This window comes from Thermobia domestica, chromosome 7 (genome assembly GCF_964235325.1).
Source record: "Thermobia domestica chromosome 7, izTheDome1.hap1.1, whole genome shotgun sequence".
Classification (NCBI taxonomy): Eukaryota; Metazoa; Arthropoda; class Insecta; order Zygentoma; family Lepismatidae; genus Thermobia; species Thermobia domestica.
In genome coordinates this window covers 202,274,693-202,289,051 of record NC_137460.1, presented here as the reverse complement: position 1 = coordinate 202,289,051, position 14,359 = coordinate 202,274,693, and the positions used below count along the sequence as shown (strand labels likewise).

The window sequence follows — 14,359 nt, the reverse complement described above, 5'->3', positions numbered from 1 at the left end:
TTATTTCGAAAGTGAAAACTATTCCCACGTAACTCAGGAACCTTCGTCCAAGCATTATTTACCGTGAGTTACTTGAACTATCATATTTCGTTTAAGTAGGATTGCACAGATTTTCACAGTGCACGAGGTACTGCAGTAATTAGTTCAGTGTTTAAATTGACAGTTTATTTCATATTATACAAAATGCGATTTCCAAGTTATCTAGTTGTAGTATTACCTTGATAATATGGTCATCAAGGATACTAATCCTTTAATAACGAGGCCTTCCGTTCAGTTAATTGACTTCTTGAACACTAGAGATATATAAAGATATACTAATGTTGGCCATTATGGTAGATCAGCTTGAAGGAATCGTATTCAGCTTTGAATAAGAAGAACTTCTAACTCGACAAAATTACGTAATTCAAATCTAGATAGTCCTTTTGAAGATGTAGGTCAAATTGATTTCAACTTCTATAAGTCCTGTTTGCTGGTGACCAAATCATTTGTTTTGTATGAGGCAAATCTAAATGCCTTACGATTATCGACTGTAGTGTTTGTAGTGGTGTATACCTATACCCTAATATCTTACGTGCATGCTTTTGTTGGGGCACAGAGTTTTCTGCTTTAACCTACCATTGTGATGAAATTAGTGTGTTACTTGAATTAAGAGACAGTTGACTTGTTCTAGAATGCCAAAAATAATATCAATGGAGGCTGCATTATTCAGTTGAAAGCCGTTTAGCCGACCATACCTGTTTGTGAGGTGGATCGCCAGGAAATTTTGTTTAGAGCAGTGAAATGTATTGTAAATAACTGTTTTTTTCAAACCTATATGAGCTATGCTCATACATCTAAGATCCGAATTACGTAGTTTTGGTTATTAAACTGATTTACTAACTGTTACTCTCTTACGCCGGTATCGCTTCTGCGTGAATGGTCGATTTCAGTAGTCCGTACGGTTTCTCATTTGGATATTTAGAACGGTCAAAAAAGCACTTAAATATAAGTGTGGCATTAAGATTTTTCATAGTTCGCAAACGGAAAAAGAAAGTTCATTTGAACATTTCGGCGTAGGAGTCTCAAATATATTCTTACGCAATATCAACATGAGAAAAGACGACAACGAAAGTAGCCTGCTAAGGGCGAGTTTTTGGATGCGTTGATTTCCTATTATGGAAGAAATGTGAGTTTAAATCAAAATCTACGGATGGTACTCGCAAATAGTGGTGCCTCTAGGTTCTAAGGTTTTTATAATAAAATCAAGCGGATCGTGTGTAAGTACAAACCGGAAATAAACGTTGGTAACTGAATTAAATAAGTAATTTACCATATTCGCATTAGTGCATTTGCGTTGTCTTAATGTTATTTCATGTATCTGTATGAATCCGCGAAGTTCAGTAATTTACATTATTCAGTGACAGGTATGGCACTGGTCATTTATATAAATATTCGTAGTGTAATATGTAATTGACATAAGCAACCTTCCAGATCTAATTGCATGAGATTACCTTCTGTATAGTCACATTTACTTGCTCTTTCAGTAGTGTGATCTCATTTATGATTTTCCGTTCGACACCTTGTTAACATAACTGTTCTGGTAACAAAATTCTGAACTACTTGTAACAAACAGTTCAGATATGTTAAGATCTGTTGTTCTTAATTTTATTCAATGGTAAAAAATATGCATCGCTGGTTTCCAAACATTTTTGTTCGGATTAGAAAAGATAGGGCGATGCAATTGTTGTGTCTTTTGGCGTTGTTGGTTTTCAGTGATAGTTTCACTTTGCGTAGTTGGAGGTAATGTATATTGGGAATAATCGTTTCAGTGACTTAGGGTTCATAAATTGTGAATTATAAGGAGTAAAACCTATCTTCCTAGGGGAAAAAAACTGCTGCTTTTGCAGTACTAGTCCGGATTAGTTGCTTTCGTTGGAAAATAGTTGATTTTCGAGTGTTTGACATTCAGATTTAAGTAGATGTAATTTACACGCACACTAGAACAGTTACGTTCAAAACAGTTACAAGCTACATATGTGCATTTATTATTAACCAACACTGCGCTGCTGTGTGCTCAGAGAATTTTAAAGAATTGTTATATTCCGAGTACGATTTTGGCTACCAAACCTTGTTGCCTTCGAGAAGTTGACATGAATGAAGAGCTAAGCACTAAAATCGTCAGTAAGTTAGTTGAAATGTTGGTGATCATTACACTTAAAACTTGGCTGAACCAATATAAAAATAAATTATGATGTTATTATTTGCCCACGTTTCATATAATTAAAAATGCTACACTTCACTAGCTTTCTTCTGTGTTAAAGTAATATGTTACATTTGTTTTAAAAGAAAATCTGATAATATCACCTGTTACATTGTTTGGTCACAAATGATTGAAGACTTGCCTCGAGCGGTCCCTCCTTGTCGGGCTGTTAGAAATCCAAGAAGTTTGGAGATAAACCTTGCCTATCGCTGATATTGAATTGTAACACTAAATATGCTTTTCAAAAGATAGATTTTTACTTAAGACTCACAGATGTAAGTCAAAGCGTAGTGGAATTTTTAAAAGTATGTTCCCACATAGTTGATTAATAATAATAATAAAGCACCTGATTAATATATAGAAATAATTTCAATAAATAACCGGGACTTATTCTCAAGGTGCACTTACATAATGGCCTATGAAATCTTGATTCAAATTCAGCCTGGTTCAGACTTATCGTTTATCACTGCTACGTAAACATAGTAACAATTTAAAAAAAAAAAGTGAAATCCTTTGCCGCATCCACTATTAACATACAAGTATAGTGCGTAAGTAGCATTATTTGTATCAAGAGTTTATATACGTTGCGAGCAAATGCTTAAAATTTTGAAAGCGTTAACAATACCTCGAAGTACAACTAAATTTTGAATATCCTATAGTTTTGTGTTAAATGTTCTACAGTTACAAAAAGTAATAAGTATTCACAGACGAAAGTTATAGTATTAATAACTTGGTCAATTCCTCAAACAATTTGTATGTTTATTATTTTCTGTTTTAGATAATGAACTGTAAAAATCAATCATTGATGATAACAAGTCTCAATGAACTGTAAAAATCAGTCATCGATGATAACAAGTCTCCTTTTTTTAAATTTAGACAAAACTTCTGCTTCATACAGTACGTTGGGTAAGAGACTTGTAATCAAAGTCCAAGAGGACTATTTCTGGAATGTTTCTTAGACTGACTAACAGTAGAATTCTATACTTTTTATTAGAGAGATTTAAACGAGGCAATATATAATATTGAAATAGAATTCTATAAATCTGTTAATTAGTAATATTATTAGAATATTTACTTGGGGAGCAATATTTTGTTCGTTACAGTACAATAACTTAATTTTTTGTTTGTGTGAATATGTTAGTTGAAAATACTAAGTTTGCTATATATTCATATGAAAGAATAAACAAAGCAATATAATTATTTTTTATTTCATGGTAGAAAAGGAGCCAGTCTCTGATTTTGAGATGAATTCATGATTTTTTTGTAATTATTGGATTTTTTTAAATAATTTGGTTTTAGGAAACACTTTCAAAATGGATTTTTCAAACTTAGTTTAGATACAAATTTACAGATAACCTAGGAATTTTCGACTTACTTTAATAGGTTCTTTTCCATTGGGGTACTGGGTGATATTTTCTATTGTAGAGATGGTTAATAAGGGGAAACAAGTAGTGAATTTGAAATATAGAGCAACCTAATACCGTACCATATTGCGTTGTATATACTTTTTCGTGAATGCGGCTCAAATCATACCGTGGTGTTTACGTTAAAGACTGATTTCTAATTCACCATTATCGTAAAATGCTTTCTTTCTTTGTTTTTGAACTGAACAAGAGATTACAGAACTTAATCACCCTTTTATTCTCCTAATTTACCCAAACCTGAGTTTTTCTTATTACCGAACCTTACTAATAGAAGATGATTTGAAGATATACAGATATTGATGGAGATAATATTCAAGAGCAAGTTTTGTAAGTAAATGTAGCAGTGTTTCTCACCAAATGAGATGGCTTAGCACAAATTGTGTTGTCCTATAATCGGCAAATCAAAGTGACGTTAATTCAGATCGTCTGTTGTCGTACGTCAGATAAACCGATGCTGTCATCCGTATAATTGTAAGAGACAGGCATAAATAACCTACTATTGACAGAATTGACCTATGTTCTGTTAATATTAGTAATTTTAATAGATTTTTACAGGTTACATTACAAATAATAATAATAATAATAATAATAATAGAAAAATAAAGGAAAACTGTCGACGCTTCGAAACTTTGGTTTGGTAGAGAAGCAGTTGTTCTTTCAAAAGAAACCATTAAGACAGAACCTAACTTCATAAATATAGTTTCGTTTAAAGAATTAAGTTTAAAAAAAAAAAAAAAATCTTTAGTGAAGCATCTCCTTTGAGGGAAGTTAGTGAGTAATGTTAATGTCGCCTGATAGACATGTTTGTTCCTTAGGCTAACATTAAGTGTGGTTTAGGCTGTTGACATGGCATTGCATTGTTAACAGTATGAATGTGGTGTGCAGCGTGTGTGTGTTGTGCTTGCAGAAGACCCGCTGGCATTTCTTCGGTCCCAGCCACAGTTCCAGCAGATGAGGCAGGTGATTCAACAGAACCCACAGCTCCTCAACGCAGTCCTGCAGCAAATTGGTCAGACTAACCCGGCCCTTCTCCAACTTATCTCACAGAACCAGGAGGCCTTTGTCCGGATGCTCAATGAGCCAGCCACAGGTGTGTACCATGTCATTCATTACGTAATTTACTTCATAAGAATACAAGTTCAGATCGCGTGTAGGATTATCATAGTAATGAATTTAGAGAAGAATCTACGAACACAGTTAAGTGCTTAAGCTAGTAGTATTTTCGATTATGTATTGAAGTAAACGCTTTACTATCCTTAACATTTGCAACCACTGGCGACCGTGGATAGCAAAGAATTACAGAGAACCTCTCTTTCAAGTTGGACACCTGTGGCTTATTCGGAAATTTTATCACTTCTAGCCGGGCTTCTATGTACACTATCTTGACATAAGTAAATCGACACCAGAAAAATGAGCCTGTGGCTGTTGCCTTCTACTAGTGCATATAATGAAACATTCCGACGCTGTAGTTAATATCTGGTGGAATTTTCTTGGGAAGCACGTAACGCTTGAAACCCTAAGTGGCATGGTACCCAATAAGTCGTCAGTCTATCCTGTGGCAGATGGTATCGTATGCCACGGAGAGGGTCAAGTAACTGTTTGTTTGCAGATGTTCGTAACCGTTCGTGCAATTTTAGCCGAAAGAAATGCCAAATATTTTTCTATAAGATTCATATCCTGAAATTGTCCGAGTCACAGAAGAATTTGAACCCCATTTTGCCTTTTCAAGTGGATTGCCAGCTATGCATTATGATATGGTGTCCCGTCATCCATGAATTGCGTGGCGCCCCGTGACAGTTCATATGTTTTAAAGAAAGATAACAATTCATCTTGCAGTACCTCGCACTCGCAGCATTGATGTACCCATCGCGAAAAATCAAATATTATAACCATCTTTCCAAATCCGAAGCAGGACACTTACATTGCCATATTTCACCATCGGGTAGTGCAACTGTGATGAACTGTGATCTGTCGATCACTTCCACTCCTATTGTCGATCATTGTCCAAGACTTGGCAAATTGGGCTTTCATCAAAGAATGCAGCGTGGTTCCAAAACTGTTAGTGTATATGCTAGTGGTCCAATTATTTCTCCGTATTACTTATAGTTCTGTAAGCAGATCCTTCTTTTCAGCAACCTTCGGTAATCTCCGTAATATTCAAATGCCGGTGGACGGTTCTTGTTGATCTTGTCAACATCAGCTGCGATATTATTGGCAAATTTGGAAGAGTGGGTCCTTGCATTCCCGATGACAGCATGTATCAGGCGTGGCGTTGGTCCCGATCAATCTGATCTTAAGTCTGCGCATGTCTCCGTTCCGTTTCAACTGCCCTATAATCCTGTTAACAGCTGCTGATGGTATACATAACACAGCAGTGATGGTGCGCTGACTTCTACCACAGTGCCAGTGCCCGATTATGCGACTTCGGGCAAACACTCATTTTTTCACAGCCATGTCCTCCATGGTGCCACTTCTATTGCATGCATGCTTACCACTACCTACGTAGGCATTCGCATTCGTTAGATGTTTTCACGAAATCATGTTATCCTAGGGCGTCTGTTTACTTATGTCAGGGTAATTATAGAAATTTGTAGGTTTTCTAGTGTTTAGAAAGGATTCTTGCAAAATAGTGTGTCCGACATGAAAAGAGTCTCCACGTGAGAGGTTCCACTGCACTTCTTGTCCTACTCACATCAATCATTATTTTATTTTATTTTAAAATTAAACAACCGAAGTTAAATGGAATCTGTCTAAAAGTCTAGGCTAGGAAAATGATAAAGCTATATCCTTTAAGTTAGTATTCCATTTTATGTTAAATATGGTCATAAAACTCCAATATTTCAAAGAAAGTAATTTAACGATGTTGCGATGAATATAGTTCTTGTATGTGAACCATATGTAAAAGCCCGTTGTGAATCACAACTATAATCAGTAATTGCAAGTGGGTCTCGAAAGCTAATGATTCCAACTAATCGATTGCTAGATAATTAACAATCCAATTCACCCAAAATAGTGAATGAATGATTAGACTCTCGTATTTTAATGGAATAGTGATTGATGATAATAGGTGAAATGAAAAAATAAATAAGTATTAACACAAAAGCCCACGTTAGATATTTGGTCACTACGAAGGCTATACATTGCAACTGGAATTGTTCTCGTGATTCTGCACGCCTTAGATTTCTTCATATTGGTGTATTGAGAATCCTATTACTTTCGTAAGCAATAGGAACTAGATTAATCAGTAAGTTCGAGTTGGTGTGTATAGCGTGATTGTATTATGCACGGGTACTAATAATGCAAAAGTGTCTTAACAGTTTTCTGTCGCTTCGTATCTCTTCTTTCCTTTACTTATTGGCCTCAATCCTTTGTTCTCCGCTTGCAGATCCTACTCAGCTCCCGAATCTGGTCGTTCCTTATAATAACAATATTAGAAATGAGTGTGTAAAATTTAGGTTCAGGCTAAAGTCGTGGCCAATCTAAGCTTGCAGTTCCGTAAACACTGGCCCACTCACAATCAGAAGGAAAGTGTTGTATTCATGCGCATGTTTAGGAGAATTTTCTGTAACTGACAGCCAGTGTGTGAAGCAATGCGTAGGAATTGAGACAGAGCTTCCGATTGACGATCACATTAGCAGTCAGTCACGTTCGAGGATCAGTTAACAAACAGTACAAAAGAAACATCCGAAATTTCTTTATTCGTGGGATTCTTCTTCCTTCCATTGCACCAAAATTTATGCACTTTCTGACCCCAATCAGAAATAAGCGCTATGCCACTGAGCCACCGCGCTCCCATACAGAATGGAAGGGAATTAAAGTGCTTCAAGAAAAAATCCTTCCTTGTCTCTCTGGGCCTTATTCAGTAGAATTTTCGTCAACGCAACGCAACAATTACATCTTAATTTATGATAATAAAGCATAGCAGTTACAATTGCTCATTGCTTTTTACGTTGCTTTGCGATCAGATTGTACGATGAAAGCCTCTGTGTTTAATATATTATGGGAAACCTCATGGTAAATAGGGAAATTTTAAAGATGCAAATTATAATAGAAAATTGGATCTCAATAAAGTTTATTGTACTATCCCTTGCGCTTCTGCTGTGTGCTTATTTAAAAATGCGAAGTTGTTTGGTTGGTTCTGAGTTTCTTTCAACACTGAGGGTAAATGATGTGCGGACCTACAGCTTAACATAGGTTCCCAGAGGGAATCGAAGCTGGATCCCCCACACTGAAAACGAGTACGCTAACCTGTAGCCAAGAGAGCTCAAGATCTTGCGTAGGTTTTATATTATTTCTATAGTTCATATTGAAGTTTGTAGAAAGAGACGATACAAATTGTATTCCTAAGCTTTAAAACATTTTTTTGTACACCACAATCACCGTTGATTTCAGCCGAAATTTCCTTCACCGTTGGAGCCTTGTTACTTCTATTGTACCAAAATTTATACACTTTTTGACGGACGACATGCTTTGTAAAATCATCCACTTTTTCTGATCGTGTACCTTTCTTTTTCACTCCGTCTCTTACGTTTACGGGTTTTGACACTTTCCCGTTTTCCAAGAATTCCTTTTTCAACGAAAAAATCACCTAAAAGGTTAACACCACCACTTACATTTTACAGGAATCGACACATCGTAAATATGAATACACGTTTAAAACAATTTGCGTTATTTGGCTATTTAATGGACTGTCACCTCTGTGTGATCGAAAATAACACGCAGGTGAACAGACACGCTGAATTTCCCTTACACAGGACGCCATATTGCACCTGTACAGCAGAAAACAAGCTATTTCGTACATATGTATGAATTATCGCACCTCACAGATATATTGTAGGTCTTTTATCAAATCATAACTGCACAATTTGTTCTACATAAAGGGTAATCTTTAAAATATTTGTTTATTTGTTTGTGCGCATCGATAAACCGCATTGCTTGTTACAGAAAATGTGCAGCCCTGAGTTCGTTTATATAACTCAGGTCGTATTTGCGAGCATGCATTATGTATATATTAACTATTTGTTACTTCAAAGCACAAATAATTTTAACTAAGTGCAGGTAAATCTAAAAAATGAGGTTCTGTAGTAGGAAACTCTTTCATAATGGTGCAGTTTCCATATTACTTGGAATTACTTATGGTTAGTGATTTGGAGCTACTGGAATTACGTCACTGAAAACTTAGGTTGGCCACGACTATAGATAGTTAATCATTTATAAATATTTTTAAAATTAACAATTCGTAGAACGTACAACTTTTAGTACTATAAATTGATGCTTCGTTCAAATATCACGTCGACAGGCAGGAAGAATGATCAATAAACGAAACCTGGAACGCAGGTTGTGATACTTCAAGCATTAAAATAGTAGTGATTTCTTTTTTGTGCAATAATTTTGCTTTTCTTATCACCGAAACTTACTGTGGATGTGTTTAGAAATATTTTAAAACCTGGTCCTTCATTTATTCCCTCGTTGTAATTGTCGCAATATATAGCTAGGAAGCCAAAGGAATGTTTTCTGTGTAAAGTGAATTTAAGTTTTAAAAAATAGTTCGAGTACAAACAAGTTTTTTTAATGGATAAAGCGTGATTTATCATTACAAACTTTTTTTTCTTTTTTTGAATGAGAGTAATTTAGTGAGTAAACCTAAAATAGGTAGAAAGAGTATAGTTTCTTTCTTCTTTTTGTTGAAAATTTTTGGTTGTGTTAATTTGTGTAGTCGTTTCTAATCTCATCTGGGGTTTTTTTTAATTTCTTTTGTTTATATTGAGAGAAGGAATTTATGTTGGTTAGTCGGATGATTTGGAGTTTATGCCTTTCAGCAGCGATACTAAAAGAGGCGTGAAATTACAACTTAACGTGGGAATCGGAACCACATTAACTCCAGCGGAAGAGGAAAGTAAGGAATTCTCGTATGTTACCATAAATGTTTTTTTTTCGACATTGGAAGTTGATTTAAGAACTTTTATTTTCTTATTTTTATTTTTTACTGGCGAAGATAAATGCTTATGAAAATTATATGTAATGGTAGAATGCAACAATTAAACTTGTAAAATTGAAAGAACAAATTTTGAAACAAATAAACACGAGCAGCTCCTTCGTAGCTATATGGTTAGCGTACGCGATTTCGACGCGGGACACCCGGGTTCGATTCTTGGTGGGAGCTCAATCTTGTTTGGATTCCACGTTAAGCTGTTAATCCACGTTTCATATAGCCTCGCTGCTGAACGGATACTAATCTGCAACTCAACAACCAACTAAATAAACTTAAACTATTCCTCATTTTCTAAAAGTATCACAAAATATCCGGAAATACGGTTTTAAACCTCTTGTAAAACTTCTGCTAATTGCGTGCAAAAACTATTTTGGGGGGCCGCGGTGGCTCAGGAGTAGAGCGTTCCACGTCTGACACAAAGGTGCGTGGGTTTTCTCGGGGGGTTCTCTTGTTCTCCCCCCCCCCCACTGCCTTCATTCCACCATTATCACTTATCTGATCACCGACTCCCCTACCCTCGGTACACAATCATGGGACGTAAACGAATTAAAAAAAAAAAAAAAACTTTTCTAAAAACACATGGGAGTTCGAAAGTCACCTACGTAGTTTCAACAACATGAATATCAAGATAAGAAGTAAGAAACTTTTGGGGGATTCAGAAGATAAACTTTCTTTTGTAAATAAACACAATTTTCAAGATAAGTGTCTTTATAAATCCTGATAAAGAGTATTCATCATACATGAAAAGGTCGTTCAATACGGAGCACGGGAGCTTAAACAAGTCTTCTGATGACAAAAAGATTTGTTCAACTAACAACTTTTATTTATTTATTTATTTAAAGTTATATTTCAGTCTTATGCCAAGTTCACGTCGGAACATTTGCATTCATTTTAAAACAGCTTAGTACGCAGAACATTGAAGAAAATCACTTACTTATTTGGTTTACAATACAACAAAACAGTGTGTCTTCCACTTACGAGAACCTTACATACAAAATTTTCGCATCAGAGGTATGGTGGAGAAGTAACCGTCAGATAGACGAAATTCCTTGGTGTAGTGGGCAAGTTCTGAGAGTTTTCGTTCATGTGTATCAAGTTTGCTGCATTACAATACATACACTATATATCTGCATATCAAGTGGAGAGTAAACGTGAGGGGTTTGTAAGCAATATAGTAAATGGAAAAAATGTCTATCTTACTAATACAACTGAACACATTATTCCATGTTCCTGGCTACTTACATCAGGATTGTGCTGCCAATAGAATTTATATCCCGTGTTTGAGGGCGGTTATTATATACTTCATTTTCAAGCAACCTTAGAGGAAGTACTCAGGTCATTTTGGTGGTCACAGATTCTTGAAAATTGTCCAGTTTTCAAAGAAACTCCCGAGATCTGCTTCGTGGGCTCCTTTGAAGTAGGATGCCCCATTTACTCAACGAATTCCATGAAAATGCTTCGTTACTTGGAAGTGTTTACAGTCCCTCTAAAAATATGCTGCTTACTATTGTTTATGCAGATATTGCGCAGCAAAAGGATTTCCAGTGAATGAGCATGTTCTTCTTCAATGGCGTGTCGGCTTTAGTGACTTACATGTGAGTGAATTGACGTATCTGCACAAATGGATCTGTGAATCGTGTAATGTCCAATATACGAGAATTTCTTACGATGAACTACAGCCAAATGTAGTACTTAAGTCTTTCCTTATCAAGTTCCAGCAACTGTTGGATAATGGTAAAACTCAATACCAAGCTTTATTTATAGCACTCTGACACATTGAGTACGAGTGTCCAGTCTCGTGTAACGAACGCCGTAATGACTTACGAGGTGATTGCTGCAGTCCAGGTGATTGCTCATCAGCAACCGTCAATAATACAGATGGAAGATCTTCGCCACTTTCACACTTAGAAGACCCAGTTTTTGTACTAATGCCAGTATTGTGTTCTCTGCTGGGATTTGCTGTGCTCAATTTCTACCTGATATCCCTTTACGTAGCTGCAATTGAATTCCAGTAATTCTTCACAAGAAAGAACCGTTGCTGCAGCATTTATTGCATCTTCGTAATGTTTAGCGCAACGACGGGAACAGTTGCTATACCTGATGAGCACATACGCATGTATTAAATGAACGCAATCGCTATTTCGTGGCGCGTGATCAGTTTCCCAGGGCTAGAGTTTAGTTTGAAGCTGAAATGGTCAATCGCGACGTACTCTCGTAAATAATAATAATAATAATAATAATAATAATAATAATAATAATAATAATAATAATAATAATAATAAATCGTTAATTTTATATAATTCACCTTGTGTGTTTAAAGCAAATTACTTTATTAAAGTGTGTGTTCTTCGCATGAAAAGAATAAGGGTTAAGAAATATAAAACTGGATAGTAGAAATTCTCATTTCCATGCATCTTGCAAGTTTGCTTCCCCTCCCCAGGATCTGGATATCTTGGGTGGACAGAAGCAGCGCACATACCTGGACAGCCCCCTTACAGCATACAGAAATCTGTGTCACTGTGTAGAAAAATGGTTTCTGTACTGTAGTTGAATGCTGTAGTTTGGCCACGGCCCTTCTCTCAAATGGCGACTTACACGTGCTGTTGGGTCCGGGAAGTGATACTGAGTATCTCAGCGTGTACGTGGTACCTCAACACGTTAAAGAGAGGTAGTCCCGTATTGCATGGACGATCCTACCGGGAGGGGAGTGTCGGATTCCTGCCTACTAGGGGGACTAAACGGAGGTGGAGGAGGAGCCAATCCCAGGCATCTGGGTAACGGCTCTGTTCCTGCGGAAGAGAGGAAACTGTAGGATATGGGCCGGCACCAAACTTAAATGGTGACTTAAAACGTACCATTGGATCCGGGATGAGATGGGAAGTATCTCGACATGTGTGTGGTACCTCTACACACGGCGGTTGCCAGTTGAACGATAGAGGTAGGCAGGGCCGGGGTCGAGCCCTCTCGGGCATTACCTGGGGTTCCCGAATTCGGTTGGACTCTGCCGGGTTGTGGTCATACCGTGGGATTCGGTAGCATATGGGAGCTAATCCCAGGAACCTGGGTAACTCTGAACACGTGCGGGAAGTGAGCTTGCCTTATAACGCTCGGGCACCATGTCTGCAGAGTTTGGTAGGGCCTGAGTTGCTAGCAGGACCGCCTCCACCAGTGGGTTAACTGGTAGGCACTCAGGCCTTCGGTCTGGCCACGCAGTGGGCGTATCCCACTCCCTCAGTGAATGGGGGTTACACGTTAAGGTGTCAAGGTTAGGGGACAAATCTTGACGGCGTACATCGTGCACCAGGATACAATATCAGTATCGAGGAACTACGGGCGGGGTGCCTTGTTTGGCGGAACCCGTCCATCGAATAGACCGAACGGTCGCGGGCATGTTCTCCATGCATGCAGCTAAGCATGGCAGTAGTAGACCACTAGCAAACTATGTAGTTGAATGCCTGTTCGAGTGCCTTTAATCATTATCGACCTCAGTACTGCCTTGAGTGCTTCCTCTGTGGTTCGTGGACGTCTGTGTCCGTTTATTTACCACATCCCTACGGCATGCCTGACACACTTGTCTTGTTCACCAGCGTTTGTCTTCAGTTCTAATTCGTAAATCATATAGGCCTATATAATCCTGTGGTTGAGCTCTCATGCACGTTTCCATTTAACTGTAGCGATCTCAATAAACAAGATACAATAGGAAATACTAAGATTTATTTTTTCCTTTCTTGAAGCTTGAAACAAAAGATTTGGTTGTGATGCTATCACGTTTAAATGCGGCAAGACTTCTGAAAGTTCGATAAATGAATTTTGAAGCGCCCTAATTTAATGGCTATTGAACCTAGCTCAAATTATTTGAGAAATTATACGGGAATTTATAAATATCCTAAGGCCAATTAACAGAATTTCCAGTTCATACTCAGTTCACTCTTACATCACTAATGATTTTCGTATCACAAATTCTCTTACTTTAATAACACCTTTAACAAAGAATATCTCCTACTTCAGCACTAGCTATGAGTACCCCAAGAAGATATATTCCCAAACTTATACTACCTTCATTTTCAATTGGGAGAGAAATAAGCATATTTTCGTATTAGATTAAACAGTTACAATACAATACAAAATGCGTTTGTTGGTATATGGTCGTTGGTTTCAAATGTAATAAGTTAACCGTCTGAAATGATTTGTATTCTCTGTAAATTCTTTGTATAACTTCGAGATTTTAAAATAGGATCTCAAATATCGCAGGATGTATTTATGGTTAAAACATTTACTTAAGAACATATAACATTGATTAATATACAGGCATTATTATTTTGTAAACATTATGTCAGCAGTATTTAATTCTTTCAGTAATCAACGAGGTAATTTATTTGCTGCTTGAATATTTTCTGTAATATGTATTTGTTTATTTATTTTTTAATGTTTTGCTTTCAGAATTCGCCACACTGTATCCTTAGACCCTTCATACATTTTTCTCAATCCTAGTTCTGTGTATTCTTGTGTCAGACGTGAAAGTTGTTAATTTTTTCTCTTAATACATTCCCTGATAAAATATTTTCTGATAATTTTTTGTTTTTTTGTTTGTTTGTTATAAAATAAGATCGTGAATTTAATATGAAACATTCATCTTAGTCTGTAGTATACCTTACTTAATAATATCGTACTTGTGTTTTGTAGTAATTTAGTATAACGCTTATA

The 14,359-nt window shown here is 36.6% G+C and overlaps 1 protein-coding gene across 2 annotated transcripts in view; it reads left to right on the top strand.

Annotated features, from left to right (window-relative positions):
- Positions 1-14,359, top strand: part of Rad23 (UV excision repair protein Rad23) — a 61,827-nt gene that overhangs the window by 22,632 nt on the left and 24,836 nt on the right. The window contains exon 6 of one of the 2 annotated variants that reach the window (XM_081765776.1): positions 4,571-4,753. The exons of the other annotated variant lie outside the window; for it this stretch is intronic. Coding sequence (XP_081621902.1) covers positions 4,571-4,753 — 183 coding nt within the window. The remainder of the gene's footprint in view (positions 1-4,570; positions 4,754-14,359) is intronic. 2 annotated transcript variants of the gene reach the window in all.